The sequence below is a fragment of the Saccoglossus kowalevskii genome, chromosome 8 (genome assembly GCF_978046115.1).
Source record: "Saccoglossus kowalevskii chromosome 8, keSacKowa6.1, whole genome shotgun sequence".
In the NCBI taxonomy this organism is placed as follows: domain Eukaryota; kingdom Metazoa; phylum Hemichordata; class Enteropneusta; family Harrimaniidae; genus Saccoglossus; species Saccoglossus kowalevskii.
This window is the reverse complement of record NC_140648.1, coordinates 8,093,982-8,113,194: the sequence shown is the minus strand read 5'-3', so window position 1 is coordinate 8,113,194 and position 19,213 is coordinate 8,093,982. Positions and strand designations below refer to the sequence as shown.

Below are 19,213 nucleotides of genomic sequence, written 5' to 3'. Positions count from 1 at the left end.
ATTGACAATAACTCATAATAATGATGACTGAAAGTTCATTTAAAAAAAAAAATCAGCTAAAAAGGGTAAAAATTTTGTTGGTTTTGAAAATAATTGGCAGTCGATCGTTAAACTGCAAAGGCGTATTGAACGAGCTTAGACGTCACACATAATTAGGATACTCATAGAATCATAAAGTGTAACATTTTTTGATTTGTGCATATTAACACTAGCCCACGACGTCGCTCGTATCAAGCAGTTCTACAAACCAGTGACATCAGGTGATAACCTCCTATTATTTTTAATCTCTGTTCATTTTGTGATATTCAGGAATATTAAGACAAGGTGGAAGAGTGGAATTTTTTTGTAATGCTTGTTGTGATTTAATTTGATAAAATTGTTTCAACACATAATAGAAGTATGAAGAAAATCTATATATTTGGAAAAGCACCAAGACAAATTGAACTCTTTGGGCATTGTGACAATTGATGCTTCCATGAAGTTCAAGACATGTATTACTGACATTATTTATTGGTGACGTGAAAACAGAACTGAGGGAATTGAAATTGAATGCATCACATTCCAAGTACAAAACATATTAGTAAATTTATCTCTATTAGAAGCGTTATCATCGTGTCACAGCAACTTTGGCACATCATTAGTGTTTGGTCATAGCAATGCTGTAAATCAACCTATAATGATGGTGGTAGGGATTATATTCTGAAATATATGAGATTAAAGATTAACACACATGCCAAAACCACGGAAGCTGGACACTTGACTGTAAGGGATATACAAAAATTGTCTAATCCTTCAATATTGAAATGGTCAGCATTTCACAGAAAATAATTTAAAAACCATCAAAGTTTTGTTTGTATCAATTCTGGACATAGTTATTCAAAAATTTCAAATTGTTTATTTTATTTATATCTATATAAATGTAACATTTATGATGTCAATAAAACCCTATTATCGGGTATATATTCTAATAAAACCCTATTATCAGGTATATATTCTAATAAAACCCTATTATCGGGTATATATTCTAATAAAACCCTATTATCAGGTATATATTCTAATAAAACCCTATTATCAGGTATATATTCTAATAAAACCCTATTATCAGGTATATATTCTAATATATTCTAATTAATGCATGTTGGGTGACTGTGTGTAGAATTCAAACACACATCTTTGATCAAGTCTATATTCCAGGTGCAATCACACCTGTGTGAAAAAGTGTGAAAACTCTATCAAAAAAAAACATGAAATATTAAATATTAATTTTTCCATTACATGATATTGTTTTTTTTACAATACCAGAGTGTTAGAATGGTTATGTAGACTGATCAAGAGTGGGAATCAGACATTGAACATCACTGTTGTCTCATCTGGGAAATTTCACTTCAAATCATACATAGAGTGGTTTTAATCATCAAAACCACATTTGATATTTGGGACTACATGGCAGGATTGTGTTTTAATCACCAAAACCACATTTGATATTTGGGACTACATGACAGGATTGTGTTACAATCTTTCTATCGTTATTGCAGTTGAAGCAAATGAAGATCAATCAGTCCCATTTGAATACAGCACCTGTAGCACCAAGGGTCCACAATGGATGTATCCATTAGCAAATAAAAATATCATTACCGCCGATTGAATGAAAGCATTATAATTTGCATCAATGCAGTTTTTCTTACCAACTATCAATACAAATATTATCATAAACAAATATTTATTTATTAAAGATTTCCTGCATACTATAATTTTTCAATTTGCTTAACAAGCAAACTCTCGGCTGAGATAGCTCTGCTGCTAGCAATACACATTTCAATTAAAGAATTGAAGATATCATCACAAAATGAACAAATATGTGTACTTGTATGTATATTATCAAAGCATTCGGCCTTGCGGTTTTCAACAAGAGGTCGAAATTATTACTTTTTACCAAAAATGACAGAAAATTCACCAAAATCGGGGAATTAAAGATATCATCATGAAATGAACAAATCTAAGAGAGGTCTACCCAAGGTACATATACACCAAGTATCAAAGCATTCAAGCTTGTAGTTTTCAAGAAGAAGTCAAAAAAGTAAAAAGGTTGACATGACAAAGGTAATAGTGTAGCTAAAATATGAGTTTAATCTTTGACCATAAAAAATTACTTTCCGAAGAGATTATTAAGATGTTACTGATTTGAATTTTTTTGGTTTTCTACAAAAAGATTTTTCTTGCTTATGAATGAAATTTAGTAAATTTTCTTATAAAATTGATTCTAATGCATTTTATCATCATCATGCTTCAGAATAAAATTCAGTTATTCATGCCTAAGACCAGGTAATATGGCCAAAAAGCAAGACTTAGCTGATTCCAATCAAATTGGTTATGCATTTCAGTGGTCATGTGACTAGGTAAACAGTTTCTGAATAAATTTGTAGTGTATGGTCATTAATTGAAAGTGACTTAACTATTTAACTTCAAAATTTGCAACTAAATTATATTTATATCTTTTTAATTATTTATTATTTTTGATTTTGATTTTTTTACTATGAACATTTAATCCAACCTTTTGAAAATATTCCTACAAATATTCGAGGCATGTATTATGTGTCAGGTAAGCTATTGTTCTTTGTCCTTATGCTAATTGTAAAGTTGTATTCACATGCAGAGTGTAATTGCAACAAATAACTGTATATCAATTGTCAACTGGAATTGTTTTAGCTATACATATATGTTGGTTTTTGGCCATAAGTTATGTAATTTCTTACATTATTTTGAGTCAAATAAAATATTCTATTCTATAACTTAATTGTAACATCACTATTGTAAATCAGACTAACTTGGCTAAAATTGTGTAGCAGTATCAATGTCTGGAGTTAATGAGAAGAAAATGTTGAAAAAGTTGGCACAAAAAGGAGTTTAAATCCACACTATCAACCACAGCAGGTAGAACCCAGCGACTTAGCGATTTTCAATGAAGGTAATTCTTGAAAAATACAGGAATTTTAATGTCAAGGGGTATGCACTGAATAATTCATGAGTAAATGACAAATTTTGTATTTATATGTAAACTAGCATAAGTTCAGCACTAGCATGTTGATTGCTGAATCTTTTAATTTTATCATTTTTTCATGGTATAAAAGTCTGATACATTCACTTAAAAAATGATATATAAACCAACAGTTTTGGTCAAAGTAAATTAAATTGTACTATTGCCTTCATACTTTTAACTTGACTCTGACCAAAACTCTTGGAATACCAGTGGACCTACACTTTCGCGTGGTGTTTCTAATACATACATGTATATTTGCTCCAATTCCTGAACCTCCCATAAAGATCCAATCCAATGCACTGGACTCAGAGTCAACTGGTAAAAAGTATGGTCTCTCATAATGTTCACGTAGGACAGATGCAACTTCCGGATGGCAGTTACTCCTGCAGTAGAAAGATAATAATAAAATAATTCAGAATTTGCTTCATCAATGATGTATATTTTAAAACAGTGTGGAATTGTTATAACATTTTCATATAGTATCATTGAAAAATGATGTGTTAACCTGTTATTTTGTGAAATGAGTCTGAAACAAGTAAATTTCAATGTAAATTCTCCCAGTCAATTATTTCAAGAATATATCAAATGATTTATGTATATAGTTCATCATATTTCATATTTAATTTATGTGTTAATGAATTTATTTCATTTTATTGAATTTGAATGTAATTATGATATTAAAATTAAAAAACCCATTATGCTCCAATACATTTATATCTATTACAAACTTGGCCACATATAAAGCTGGTATTAAAGTTTACCGTTGAATAGCTTGTCTGAATACAAGTTAGGCTGTGATAATGTTCATAGCTATATAGTGTTGAGTTCAATGGTTATATTCTCCCTTGGGTGTATTGAGCATGTACACCTGAGCTCCACAAGGTGAGGTGATTTGATGCAGATTGAAGGCAGCCAACGTGCATTAATTTATTCGGCTGTCGTTTCACCATTATACTTGCACTATAAACTATATTCAATGAAATCAAACAAAACCAGCACATGCTCTGATGTGTTTGCATGGTAAACTAGCAGCCTGTCGGCTGAGATAGCTCCGCTGTTATTAATGCACATTTCAATTAAAGAACTGAATATATCATCAGAAAATGAACAATATGTATAGTATTAAAGCAATCGAACTTGCTGTTTTCAACAAAAATTCGAAAATATAACTTTTTATCAAAAATATTCATCAAAATTAGATAATTGAAGAACAAAATCATCACGAAATGAACAAACCTGAGAGAGGACCACATGTAGTACCTACATGTAGATATGTAATATCAAAGCAATTGGACCTGCGGTTTTTAACAAGAAGTTGAAAATATCACTTTTTACCAAAAATGACAAAAATATTCATGAAAATTAGAGAATTAAAGATATCATCAGGAAATGAACAAATCTGAGAGAGGTCCACATGTAGTACCAAGATATGTACCGGTAATATCAAAGCAATTGAACTTTCGGTTTTTAACAAGAAGTCGAAAATATCACTTTTTACCAAAAATGACAAAAATATTCATCAAAATTAGAGAATTAAAGATATCATCACAAAACAAACAAATCTGAGAGAGGTCCACATGTAGTACCTATATATGTAATATCAAAGCAATTGGACTTGCGGTTTTTAACAAGAAGTCGAAAATATCACTTTTTACCAAAAATGACAAAAATATTCATCAAAATTAGAGAATTAAAGATATCATCACAAAACGAACAAATCTGAGAGAGGTCCACCCAAGGAATGACAATGCAATGACATACCAAGTATCAAAGCATTTGGGCTAGTGGTTTTCAAGAAGAAGTCGAAAATAGCATTTGTGACCAAAAATGACAAAAAAATTCGCTATAAATAAGACGATTGAACATATCCACACGAAATGAACGAATCTGAGAGAGAACCACCCAAGGTACCTTCCTAGAAAGTTTCATAGCTATACAGTTTGTGGTTTTTAAGAAGAAGTCGAAAATGTAAAGTTGACGACGGCGACGACTATAAGCAATACTATAAGCTCCACTCGACAGCGGAGCTAATAAAACACAAAGTCACATGTTGTGATGCGTTTCCATGGAAAACCAAACAAGAGTCATGCTTTTATCAGTTGAGCTGATATGAGTTATAAGATGATAAAATCTATTGGTTTAAATTTGAAATTGATTTGAGTTGTTACAGAAACGCTGATTGATGGATCCAGAGAATTTTAGCTCATCCAATCAAATCATTCAATTTAACTACAGCTCAAATACACTGTAGCTTTTCCTAACACTTATATCCATGCATGCCTGGGTTCCTAGGAACGACAATGAATGGTTGGCTTCAGCAAAAGCATGCAAATTAAACGATGATCAGCAATGTGTTGTGCAAATTAAGGGATCGATGCATGCAGTCAAGGGGTTCTAGTTATTTGTGTTACAAATATTTTTGCCAGTGGTACCTAATAAACAAGATGATTCGCTGCAATACATCCAAACCAGAGCAGCATCTCAGGTCACTGGTACCAAACAACGTCACTCAATTGCAATGACATTGAATTTTGTTTCCACTAAAACTCCACTAGTGCATAAGAGAGGAAAGACAGCATGCAATCAACTGATTTTACACAGTAACACATGATATCAAGGAAATATAACTACAATTCACAATATCATGATCGATAAACGATTCGTATTAGGAAAACGACCTGTTTTTTTGTGCATTCAGACTGTGATGAGCTCAAGTGTTTGGCGGCCTTGATGGACTAAAATGTTCTTAAAACACCGGACTGATGTAAAATCACCCTGGTAATAAATGAATAAGATTTATGGCCCCGATTCTAACAGCATTTGATAAAACAAAATGGCTGCCAGCCAGCTATTCTGGATCCAATCTGGTGTGGGGGGGGGGGGGTAACGTGCACCAAGGATCCATTTTATTAAATAGGCACAAAAAGTTTGAATGAACTGGTCACATGGTAGCATGGTGGTTGTCGTATCAGACTCATGATTGGTAGACCCAAGTTCAAATCCTGTCATGGGTGAGTCTGTCAGAGTCAATGTGAAGGTCTATCTATTCCACTGGCCGAGATTCATTCACTAACAAATGCGACTTTGGGGGAACTTTGAAACCATGCATGCATGACTGAGATTCTATTCCAGAATGGCAGAAATACTTGATTTTGATGAATTTTTAGCGCTAAATTGTTAGTCTTGAAGTGATTCATAATATGTATGATAGGAAGTGTGATGTGTGTATGAAATTTGAATGTAACCAACCCTGTGGCATATGTCTGAGATACCAGTGTGAATGCATGGTCAGACGTACAAAGGTGAAATTATAATTATTCGTTTTCAGTCTACATTCAAACTAGCCGAAGGCGAAGGGTTAGTGGAAGAAAGAGTGCATAAGCTTATGAGATATGAAAGTAATGCATAATAATATGATATATATATTATTACTCAAGGCAAATTACTGTAAACCACAACTCTCACCACTTATATTCATGGTTGAATAATTTAAACGCATATGCAAATGTAATTTTCATTCCTGTCACAAGCCCAGTGAAATTATGTTCATTAGCCAACAAAACTATAAACTTTTACCAATTTACAAAAACTCAGGAAATTTTAGCAGTTATTTACAAAATTATATCCTATAATGGTCTTCGAAGATTGACTCATTTTTAAATAAAAACCAAATCTATCATTTAGCTGTCAGCAGTACTAACTGATCGAATCTGTTTAATATAAAATGTGAAAACTAGGGAAGATTCACACCTTCCAAGACACCTTCCACAAATATGTCAAACAAATCAACACACGCCATGCATGCATTGATAGTTATTTGACTTGTCAGCTTCATGCAATTTAACAGTGATAGATTTATTTCTTTTAATTTGCAACCCCCTCTCGAATTCAACTGGATCACCCCTGATAGAATAATGTTGCAGCATGCAGACAAATGTAAATCACCATCACACTTTTACATCTGACAGGAAAGAAACCATAGTGTGTGTATGTTGTTACATGTAAAGCCATCATTCATGAAAGCTTTAACATTTTCATAACATTGTAGCATGATACTAAAATACTCAGGTGTGCTTGAAAAAATTCTATGCAATAAATGCAAAAAATATTCTTTATGATTACTGCACAATACACATGGCATATCCAATATTTATACTAATAATCAATAATTAATATCAAAATGAACAGATATTAACAATTTATCAAGCTTCAGTATAAATAAATTTTAATTTAGTATTAGATGTAGACATCGGGAAGATCTGGGTATATATTGTTCCCCATGGCCATATATTGTCATTTTTTTCCTCCCTTGTAGGTAGTTTGAAAGAGATTTACTGAGGAAGGATTACTCAGATTTAATCCCTATCTACTGTGTTATTTATCACAGGGGATTAACTAAAATCTGATGTGACAAATCCCAATGTGACTTTTTCTTTAGTGACATTAGGCAAAGGTTAATATATAATTGTATGAAATCTGGGTAAATCATGTTTGAACTCAATATGATCTTGTTGAAACCCTAAACCATTAAATTGTCACTGCGAGAAATTTTTATGATTTAAGGATATAATGGCAAATATAAAATTTGATAAAACTAACAGCCTGTTTGAGTTTTAATGTCTATATAATGAAATATTCACACAATATTTTGTGATTCATTACCCTGATTTGTGAAATTCACTAAATTTCACTCCCTTCAACATTTAGAATACCGGTATAATAAACGGCTCCTTATTTTTGTTCTCAATCAGTTTTCCTTGCAGCAAAATTATAATATTTAGTAGAGCAGCAAAGTGTGAAAAAGGTCCTTGTTTTAAGAGTTGCAACATATATCATATAACATTTCAAAGAACATTTTACCAGGAAATGTTTTACAGTGTAAATGGAAGTTTCCATGGTAACCATGGGTATTTTTGAGTGTAAATCATGTAATTTGATTTTAATTTGTATTACCATTTACCTTGCAGCCAACCTTAATATCCATGTCTGGTCTCAAACTGAAGACACGTCAAAATTATGCATGAATTGCAGTTATACTATATGTTATAGTTATGGACTTTTCCGCACAAAAAAGATGTAGAAAATTTACCATTTTGAACCCACCATATAAATAATTTAATTAAACTACCCAGTCACTTAAAGCGTGGTGGTCGTCGCGCTGTGCATGTGCGACATTTGTGTTGATTAACTTTGATTTTCCCATAATCCAATGCGCTCTTCAAATTGAAATCACAAGTATGAGGTTTGACCTGGGCACGACTTGTACTGAATACAGCCGGTGACTCCTTTGATACCTTCCAATCACCTAAAAATACATAATTAAAGCTTGGTTAATACTCATTGATCTGCGCAACGGTCAAAGTCGCTATCTTTGTTTATATGAGACCCACATATCTCGTGCATGTGTGACGCAACGACTACCGCCCTTTAACTCACAGCATGCAGAAAATTTTGCATCAGTTGAATTATACAAAAGTCACTATGACGACCTGCCTGACAAATAGTCCCAAGCATATTTTTTATTTGTACAATATTTTACCACTTTTCCTATTGGACAAAATTCTCTTGCAAATAAAATGGGTTTGCAATATTATTGCCCAACATATATGAGTAGTTTTCCTGCTACTCTATGTTCATTACCAGGTAATAAGACATCCAGAAAAAATCAATTTACAAAAACTGAGTTAGCAGGAAAACCGTGTTATCTCGTTACAACCCATTGAACATGCCTCTATTTGATTAAAAAACCAATCTTATATCTCAGTTTAATACTAGATTCATGCTCATTTAGCTTAATGATACTTAAATGCTTTTCATTTGAACTGCTGGATGTTTATTAAAGTATACTAGACTTGTATAGATATGTCCAATGACAATTGGAGCTGACAAGAACAGACTTTAATCATTGAAACATTATAATTTCAATTTAAGATGCATTTTAACTACATGAATATATATATACCATGTTTTTTGAAAATTGTTGGTGAGCTAAAAATGGCTCTTCTGAACACAGTGATTTGGGAAGGCTATCATACTGTAATCTTTTCTAACACCAGCTAAATTATTTTTTTTTGTAGTCACTGAAACCTATTATGTAACTAGCTTTAATGACAAATAACTTAGACGTGGCTTTGAGTCATGAAAAGTGTTGAATACTAGTTCAATTCTATATCACATGATCATGGTGTAGATTTACAATACATTAGTTATGTTTATTGTGAAATTTTTTAAAGAAATATAATTAATGATTATGAGGAGTAATCCAAGAATCATGTGTGCTGAGAGTATTAGAGACATGTTAAAAATTAATTAAAAATTTAAGATTTGTCTGCTATTTGAGATAAACAACGTGAAAAAAATGTTATAATACTTGTCACAACCAAGTTTCATTCAAATGTGAATTTGAGATATTAATGAAAAAGTCAGAAAATCATGGATTATTATGCAAATTAGGTAATTAATATGAACAAATTGTAACCTCAAACTTGGCAGGTTATTTACAATGCATGTCTATCTACAAAGTTTCATTGAAATTAAGATGATTAGTAACTTGAGATATCAGTGGAAAAGCCAAGAATGTATTAATCATTATGCAAATTAGGTAATTAATATGCATAAACTTCCTCTCAAAACTAATCAGGTAATCATCCCAGAACATCTGTGTACCAAATGGTTCAGTGGAACATTCATGGAACAAATACAAATTGGTGAATTATGATGCATATTAGGTAATTAATATGCACAGATTTCAACCAAAAACTAATCAAATCTGCACATTAGCCCAAAGAATCTGAAGTTTTATCAAAAGTGGTTTCTTGAGATATCAGTGGAACAGACACATACACCTCTAACCATTGTTTTGACGACACATACGCAGTGGATTAACTTGTAAGAGAGTTGCACTATGTCTGGATTAAAATATAATCTAATTAAACTTCAATAACATTGCAATTGTATATAGAATTGCATTTTAATTAAATAAAAATGAAGCAAAATAAAAATAATTTCATACATTCCATGACATAAAAATGTTTGTGAAGCTTAGGGCTAGTAAAGAGGGTAGGTATGGTACAGTTATATTAATATTCATATAAATTTGATTAAATAGTAATATAAATTATGAAAAATAGGAGGGTTGTCACTTGGTAGGTTTATCGTCACTTGGTAGATGTAAAGTTAAATGGAAGTTGTAACATCAATGATAAGATAAACGCACACATACAGACACACGAACTGCAATTCGACCATTTTGTGCTTCGCACACAGAAGTAAAATAACTATTAATAATATATTATACCAAATTATGTTGGTATGAACACCCAGGAAGAAAATGATGATTATAATAACATTATAGATGTGAAATTTTGAATGCAACATTTTTATTTATTTTTCTATAATTTCTATGTTGTTTTTGAACTAAATGGACATGACATTCCATTGACTACTAGGTCATTATCAACATTTTGAAAAATGACTTTGGCATTTTAAGATTTTATGATAAATTAGCTTCAGGATGAATGATTAGAAAAAAACAAGATTTACTATTTTGTAAAATATGACATGCTGTTGAAAAATGAGGATAATACCAAATAATTGTGGATAAGTATTAGTGCAGTGGAAGGGATTAGAGATTATCTATTAACGGAAAAGACAGTCACAACAAATGTATAAGCTTCAGTGTAACATTTCACCCATATTTCCTTCAATGAAAGGAATTTCCACACTTCCTTTCCTCAATACAACACATAAAACCTGAGATTCAGTGTAATTTGAACTGAAACGTTTTACTCATCTATCCAAGCAAACATCAAAAGAAACAGCTATAAGTATCCTAAATTGCTGTTGGTTGCCTAGCAGCCTGGTCTTCTTTATCCCACGTTGCCATGGTATGCATCATCAGGAGCCCATCTGTCTAATAAGTTGACTCATGATTGCTTTAAACGACTTCCTAAGACATATCGTGATATCCTAATAAAGACTATGACTTTCATCTCACATCAGCCTTCTCCACTTCCTATTACTCCTCAAATGCCTTCCTATCATCAGGTAACAATATACCTGGAGGAAGGATGAGAGGAGGATGAAGTGTTCCCATGTTGCTAACCAAACAAATTAAATAGTCACAGAAGAGTATAGGTATTTGTATCAATGACCCTTGAATGCCTCAAGGTTTAAATCAATAAAATGCATTTAACACAATAATTTTGAAAGGCATTCATTAGCTGGATTAAACATTCAGAGATAATAACTGAGCTTGGAGGATTCTATCTGTATGCAAAACTGGCCATTATTACCAGACGACTGGTACATTTGTATTTCAGTAATTTTATGCATATATCACAACAACAACAAATGATGTGATTATGTCATATTTTTGTAAATTATATATACATGTATAGTATAATATTTTTATGACTCATTTTAAAAAAAAATTTTTTTTCTTCTGATAAAGCAAATACAGTATAGTTCAGAAGCAAAAATACTTGGTTGTTTAATTACACCGAGAAACAAGTTTTCCACATTGAAATATAGTTATAGTCACAAATAAAGATTTTGTTAAATGTTGTAATTTTTCCAAAATTATTGTTGGCAGCCACAAATCACGGCTATGTTAGAATCTGGTTTTACAATCTACTTAAAAAAGTGTAATAGTTTTTTTTCAGCAAAATGTAGATACTATGATAATATCAGGCTGTCTCATGCGACAAGTGAACTACCACAAATTTTGATACCATGGTTTAAAAAAAAATGCGTTGCTTGTTTTTTTTAATTTTGTTAATTTAATATGACAACAGAATAAGCAAGACATAAAAAGACTTGTTTTGAAATGGTGGAATGGTAACATTTAGAATAGTGAGTATAAACTGGTTAAACTCTATTCATTGTAGCATACTGTGTACACATACTGATACCTTGATGATTCACCCCACCTTGCCCTGCTAATGTGGATATTAACTGTGAAATACTGAAGTAAGCTACAATAACAATGAGAATTACAGCAATTCCAGGCACTGATTTGACGCTGAAGTAGTGCTAGAAATAGAAAACATTCTACAATAGGTTACACAATTTGTTTTCACATTTACATAAGTTGTAACTAGAAATATATGAACATCGACTGCAAATCAGAGGAATGATTGACAGATATTCCCACAATGTTTTCTATTTTTGCTACAAAGTCAGGTACACTTAGACTTTGAGCGTGTCTGTCTTTTAGTCACTTTTAGTCAGTCATCGTGTTGATTGCGTGTCTACAAATCGGCATTTCTCCAAGTTGTTTAAACACCACAAGGAAGAAGCAAGGAGTCGAAAAACCAGTTGAAGTGAGAACAAGAGTTGTCGATTTGTATTTTCGTGGACTGTCATTTGCTGAGATTGGAGATCGAAGTGGTGTTTCAAAGAAGACAGCTTATAATATCGTCAAACGGTTTGTTACCACCAAGAGTATACTGTCAGGAAAGCGTAAGGGCGACCAATCCGCGACTAAAAACTGACAACGTTTTAGACTGTGTCGAATATTATAAAACATTGAGACCGAGCATTCACGGACGGGAAATTCGACAAAACTATACAAAGACGGTGTATGTACGGCAGCATCACTTTATGCGCCCCTCTCACTGAAATAACATGTGACGCTAATTGAAGTAGGAAACTAAGTTTAGAGCCTCGGCCATTTATTGGAGGAGAAATTCAAAACAAATGTACCGCCACTTGTATTGGCAGAGCTTCCTTCTGGTGTGCTTCAAATTGTAGACATGCTGTCTGCATTATTTGTAACCACTTCTGTAAATGTGAAAACAAAGTGTGTAACCTATTGTAGTAAGTTATCAACATCTAGCACTACTTCGACGTCAAATCAGTGCTTGGAATTGCTGTAAATTGAAAAAAAAAACTGCTAGCAAGGCTGGAAAGCAACTTTGGATCTGGCATGCATCATTGCTACAGGGACCAATAATGTAAAATAACAACTGAACTCTTTGTTCCACTGGCAAATATGTGAACTTTAAACTCAACTTTGGCAACATCCAGATTTTCTCTAAGAAATCACATGTCTTAAGGTAGAAGCCTAGTCATAATTTTTGAGAAAATTGGTAATAAATCGCATGACAATGTTCCCAGATTTTTTTAATAATTCAGAACAACGAAAGGTACTCCATCATTAACAATATATGATTTTTTCAGCCTATGTCACCAGGCTAGATTTTGAGATATTGCATAATATCTCTGCCATAGGAACCTGTGGTAAAAGTGTTATAATACATGTAGTGTAAAAATTGCGATTTTCCACTAAAATACAACCATTAATTTCTCGAAAAAAAGGCTGGTGACCCCCAACTTTTTTTAGATCAATATCCTTATATTGCCTTGGAGTACAATTTATTGCAAAATGAATAAATTCTGGGTTTTTTAATTTATGAGTAGGCTTCTACCTTAACTTAAATTCTTGGAAAACAAGCCAAACAAAAACAATTGTGTGTTAATCAATGGATTACTTTTCTGAGAACTTATTTGCAAGTTATGGTTTATTTATTTCAAGAGTGACACATACATAAATCAAAGGAAACACATATCATGTTTTATTTCTTAGGTATATCTCTAATTCTAAATTAATTAACAAAGAAAGTGTATGTACTAGCTTACAGGAATAAAATGGTAGCTTGGCTGTATTATGTCAACGTATCTATATTTGAATGTGATGCCATTTTAATCATAAAAAGTCACATTTTGGTGATTATTTCAAATATGGGTTTTTGTGACTGAATACAGCTGTAAAAGTAAACCTGGAAAAAATGTTCATAACCAACCAGCAAATAATTGTTAGAGCTTAGGATTCCTAATTACCATATACTTCCAGTGGTACACATACATCATTTAAACATGACCTTTTCAAAACACAAATCACTGTTCCTCTCAAATGAATACAGTTGATTGTAACTCAAAATTGTTCAGCTAAGAATCTCCAAGGTTTATAATTTTATAGTATTCTCATGATAATTGAAGCCACAAAGAATAAACTTCATTATAAATAAATCATGTAAGACTGCCAGCCCAAGGGAATTAACAAGTGATTTACTAGAATTAAATCCAAATCACGCAAATGAAAATCAAATGATTGTAGAATTAGTCTATCCAATATATCATTTGGAACTGAGTTACCATAATTCAATTTTCTATTTGCTAATGCTTTTTTGGAGAATGGCACAGGACATATATTAAAACTTTAATATATGATCTAATTTACTCAACTAATTTGACACTAGAGTACAATAATTAGCATTATATTCTAGAGGAAAAATGATGATCAGACCTGATTGGCTTAAACTGGTTACTTTGGTGCATACCACCTAGCAGATGTGTACATGCAATTATGGCAGACGGCTAAATGCAGCAAAAACTTCACATGATGTACAGAAGTGAGCTGAAATTGGAGAAAATAACTATTACATAAAATAAATTCCCATTTTTTTTATACACATTACGTATGATATATTGACTAAATTTCCCTATTTGATGAGACTATTACAGTACATCCACGTTTGATGATTCAAAATGATATTTCACTGCCACAGGATACAAATTTATATACCGTTTAATGTGAAACACAATACATCACTGCTTCCCCCAGCTTCAATACAAAAAGCGCTTTTTGCTTTCATCCTTCCATTCGATACACTGTTGAATTTCATAGAAGCTTGACAAGCTTTCTGACGTATTTTACTCAATAAATATTGCATTTGCACCATGCTGCTAGAGGAAGAGTCAACTGTTGCTAGGCAACAATGCTTTTCATCCAGATTGTTCTTTTTCTATAATTCGTCCCAAGAGACTTATTCATATGGGAGTACAACTGTATGTGTTAATGAGATCGACAATCACATCTGAAACATGGTAATTCATACAGTTGAAAAGAAAAAAAAATATTTAATTTATTTAGTATAACTAAAATAAAAAATATGTACATAGAAGGTAACAAATTTTTAATTATAAAAGGCAGGGGTAAGATTTCATCGATTATAATTAAAAATCAGGAACACAAATTGTTATTGCATATGCACCATGCACATTAATCTTTTCTGGACGACTCAGATGTATATTTTTCAAACTGACCTAATCATAATGCAAATGTTTGTGAGTAAATTTTATTTTAAACCAAACCATAGACCCTAGAATACTAGGATCTATACAATAGATGATGTTGAATATTAAAATTATTAATTGTGATTAACATTTTTTAATGAAATAAGCACATTTTGAACAGGACAATTTAATTGCAATTGATTAATTGATGTGTTAACAACACATTAGATGTACACAAACATTACAGACATCATACAGTGCCCTGGAAGAAAACATCATCAGGGTTTTCCATAATATTTTCATCAAAAAGCTCACATACTCAATATTTACACACAGTACACAAAAACATAGTGATAATTTTTAAGGACAAGTTAAGGCTAATTAGCCGGCAACCACCTGCTTTTAACACATTCAACATAAACAGATTTCACTCCATATTTTATGGGCAGCACACATTGCTATGAATGGATATGTTGTTTTTTCAGAAGAGAAATGTTTACTCTATATATTTGACAGTATTAACTGATGTTTTCCTGTTAACACCCACAGGAAACCAAATGGATGCTGAATTTAACAACACACTTTGATTTACATATCGGTAATTGCCAGTGTATTACTGTTCATCAAATTAAAGTAGAATGAATGAATGAAATCAATAGATTGCTTCCTGAATTCGTTCACATGTTTCCTGAATTTACCATCTAGTACTATGTTATTAAAATAACCGTAACACATATAAAGTCAACTTCTCTTTAAATTTCATATTGACATTATGAATTTAATATTTCATTAACCACTTGAACTGTGGTGTGTTTTTCACCAATTTGTTCATATTTTTTAATACTGAGTCAAAACTTGGATCAAATGAGTAAACTCATGCCAGTCACCTAACAGCTTAAATTTCTACAAATCTGTTACGGTAACTTTCGATTAAAAATTTCCAGTTTTTACAAAATAGCTACAAATAATAATAAAATATAGACCATAAGTTTGTGGATTCAGACCACCAACTACGAACACGCATATCATTATAGATTTTAGATGGGCACTTTTCATTTTCTGGCTATATTCCTGATACCATATATATTTATGATAATGGCCTATCATATAAACTCCATTTGTAAAGACACACCGCACAAGAAAATAAAGGTATAAACTATGTTTAATAAAAAATAAAACTAGAAACCAACAAGTGCATTGAACAAGGTCAAAAATAGCTAAGCTACTTAGGCCAAAGTTACAGCAAGCTCAGTGTACATGCATTTAAAAATACATCTGTGAAAAACACAGATCCCACTTATTAGTACATGTGATTATCATTTGTATATTACAAGTGTTTCGATGGGCAAAATAAGTCATATCTTGATGATTCAGTATTGGAAATGTACTTTTGGTTCAGTAAATAGAAGACATTTCTATTTATACATCTATTGGAGCTAAGTAACACAAAAGTCACGTGAAATTCAGGGACCATACATGAGCATCCATTTTCAGAAATCTAATTTAATATGGGCAGGACTATTATCGAAAAAACATCTGGACACGAAAACAAGAAGAAAAATTTACTGGAAATTCAACAGTAAAAAAACAGTACCTATAACAGTCTAGAAATATCATCACCACCCTAAGAATTCTAATGCTCCAATATAATCAGGCATGACACATCTACCATGCGTTACAGAGAATTGTTTTATATTTGCTTTGATATGAATTCCATTATATAATGGCTAGAGCCTTTGAACACAAAAAAATCATAAACGATGTGTGATCTGGATGCATTTATTTTTATCAAGTATTTCATCTAAAATTTTTGCTTTTTTTTCACAATTAGTCCAGAGTTTTACAGCGTTATCAGGAAAGCCATTTAATTTATAACATGTTCAACAAACGTTTTATTCAAATTCAATTGAGACAACTGGATTGGCTATAATAATTTGCATGGTTTTCCACTATGTGCTGCAAAGCCAATCAGACTTTGGTCTATACGCCTATACAGGAGTATGTATTCATCTGTGGTGACGTCTAGGTAATCCTTGTGATTGGTCAACAGCAATTTTCAAATTTATGAATGTTTTTCATGTTTATAAACTGTAAAATTAAAACTTTAAAACAAGCTTTTCTGAAATCACTGTATTTATTTCAGTTTTAATATCATTTGTTTGATTTTTTTTTAGTCCAAATGAAATGTAACATTGATAGCGTGCCCACCCCTCAAAAAAACAAGTGTGAACTTAAAACCTTTTGGAAGTCACATGCTTCATTCACTGCTCTAGTGAGAGAGAACATGATATGTATTTTTTACAGTATGAATAATTCTATATCCCACTCAACCAATCACGATCTTTTTGAAGTACAGTAATATTAAGAATTTTAACTAATCATATTATTTTAATTATTTTGTCGTTGATGCCAGCAAATTTTTATATTGACCACAATTTGGAAATTTAATTAGCCTGAAGAGAATCCCCCAAATCTCAGCAACAAATAGATTTTGTAATAAATTTAAAAATGATACTGTGGAAGATGGAGCACATTTTAGTCCAAGCAAGAAAATAACTTTTTGATTATTGTAAATTGCTATCAAATTATGATACAAGATCATCAACGTTTATATTCCCAGACCCATTCACCAACCAACCGCTGGGCGTTTAACAAATGGGGAACTAGGGTGTTAATAGTTAAGTTCTTTTAATCCAAATCCAAGTTATGTAATGTTATATTCAATTACCCCGGTACTTCTATCATTAATTTTTTTCCAGATATATAGATATAGGGCATAGTATTAGTAAATTACAATTACTTACCAGCCAACATACCACGTTCTTTCATTCTCTTTAAACGCTGCTCTGTCCTCAGTCATGTTGAAAACCTCTGCAAGGGTTCTGAATTCGGTGTTATAAGGGAAGAACTGACACTCTTCTTCTACATTCAGCAACGCTCCGTCGATGCCCTCGTAGAGCTGTTTGAAGAAACTGAAATTGAAAGCCTGCATTGCAGTCCAGTTAGCCGTGGCACCGGTCACTAATACCGGCACACCACTATACGCGTGGCGTTCGAGGAATTCTTCCCGTGAGAGATTCTCGACTACAGGTACGCTGTCAAACCCTCGGCATATATCGCAGTTCTCAACGGGTCGTGTGATCTCCATCACCATAAAATTTGTGTCGACGAGACATGGCATTGCTCTGACGTCGTCTACGAGTAACGTAAAGCTGAAGTCCGCGGTGTAAAGCATGAGCAGAAACGCCAGCATCACTGGAAATATCAAGGAAAATACATAGACCAGAGTATTTTTTTTAGCAGGAACCTTGGAAAACAGCCAATATAATAAGAACGACCAGACTCTGTCTACCACTGGCGCCAACCCGGAACTGGCAGAGTTAGCATTACTCTCTCCATCCTCAAATTTATTTTCCGCACGGACCTCCGCGGCCGAATTCCAAGACTTTAAAAAGATTTGCCTTACACGCTCTTTTTCTAATCCATCTTTTTCAGCTTGTCCACGAAGCTTGACGAGCTTCTTGATCAGCTCGTCGCGTCTACTGCCATTTGACGATGTTCCATTCCGGAATTTGTTCGGCATTTCTGTGAGTCCCTGTTGAGCACCACTGGCAGTCAGAAGACATTCAGACGATAACAGTTTCCGGGTTTCGGGTGCCAAACTTTGCCGTTGTTTTTATAATATTTACTGGAACCACGTGACTCGCATCTCGCTTATTATTGGCCCGTAGTGCTGGCGGATAAGTGACGTATTCCAGTTTCAGATTAAATGTAAGAACGGATTTATTTTAATTGAGGCAATTTTCCTTTTGTTTACGGGCAATTTACCACGTGTTTGAATCGGTTGTTCGTGACATGGTGATGTTTAAATGATCGCCGTTATGAAAAATAACATGCTCGACTCGCGGAAGTAAGTGGGAGTGTGCGCGTAGTAATCATTGCCATGGTTACAAGCTCACCTTCGTCGCACCCAGACGAGTCATATTTTCCCTACCGTAATGAAATATTGTTATGTGTTATTGCTGCAATACGACGTCTCTCTGTGACGCAATAGAGCAACACAAATTCCATTTATAATCTGAATTGTGTTTTTGCTAA

General features: G+C 32.7%; 1 protein-coding gene across 1 annotated transcript in view; it reads right to left on the bottom strand.

Annotated features, from left to right (window-relative positions):
• LOC100374815 (uncharacterized) overlaps nt 1-18,806 on the bottom strand; it is a 35,172-nt gene extending 16,366 nt beyond the window's left edge. The window contains exons 1-2 of the mRNA XM_002731825.3: nt 17,920-18,806; nt 3,285-3,420 (exon numbers count right to left, since the gene is read on the bottom strand). Coding sequence (XP_002731871.1) covers nt 3,285-3,420; nt 17,920-18,698 — 915 coding nt within the window. The 5' untranslated portion in view covers nt 18,699-18,806. The remainder of the gene's footprint in view (nt 1-3,284; nt 3,421-17,919) is intronic.
• Between the last annotated feature and the right edge of the window lie 407 nt (nt 18,807-19,213).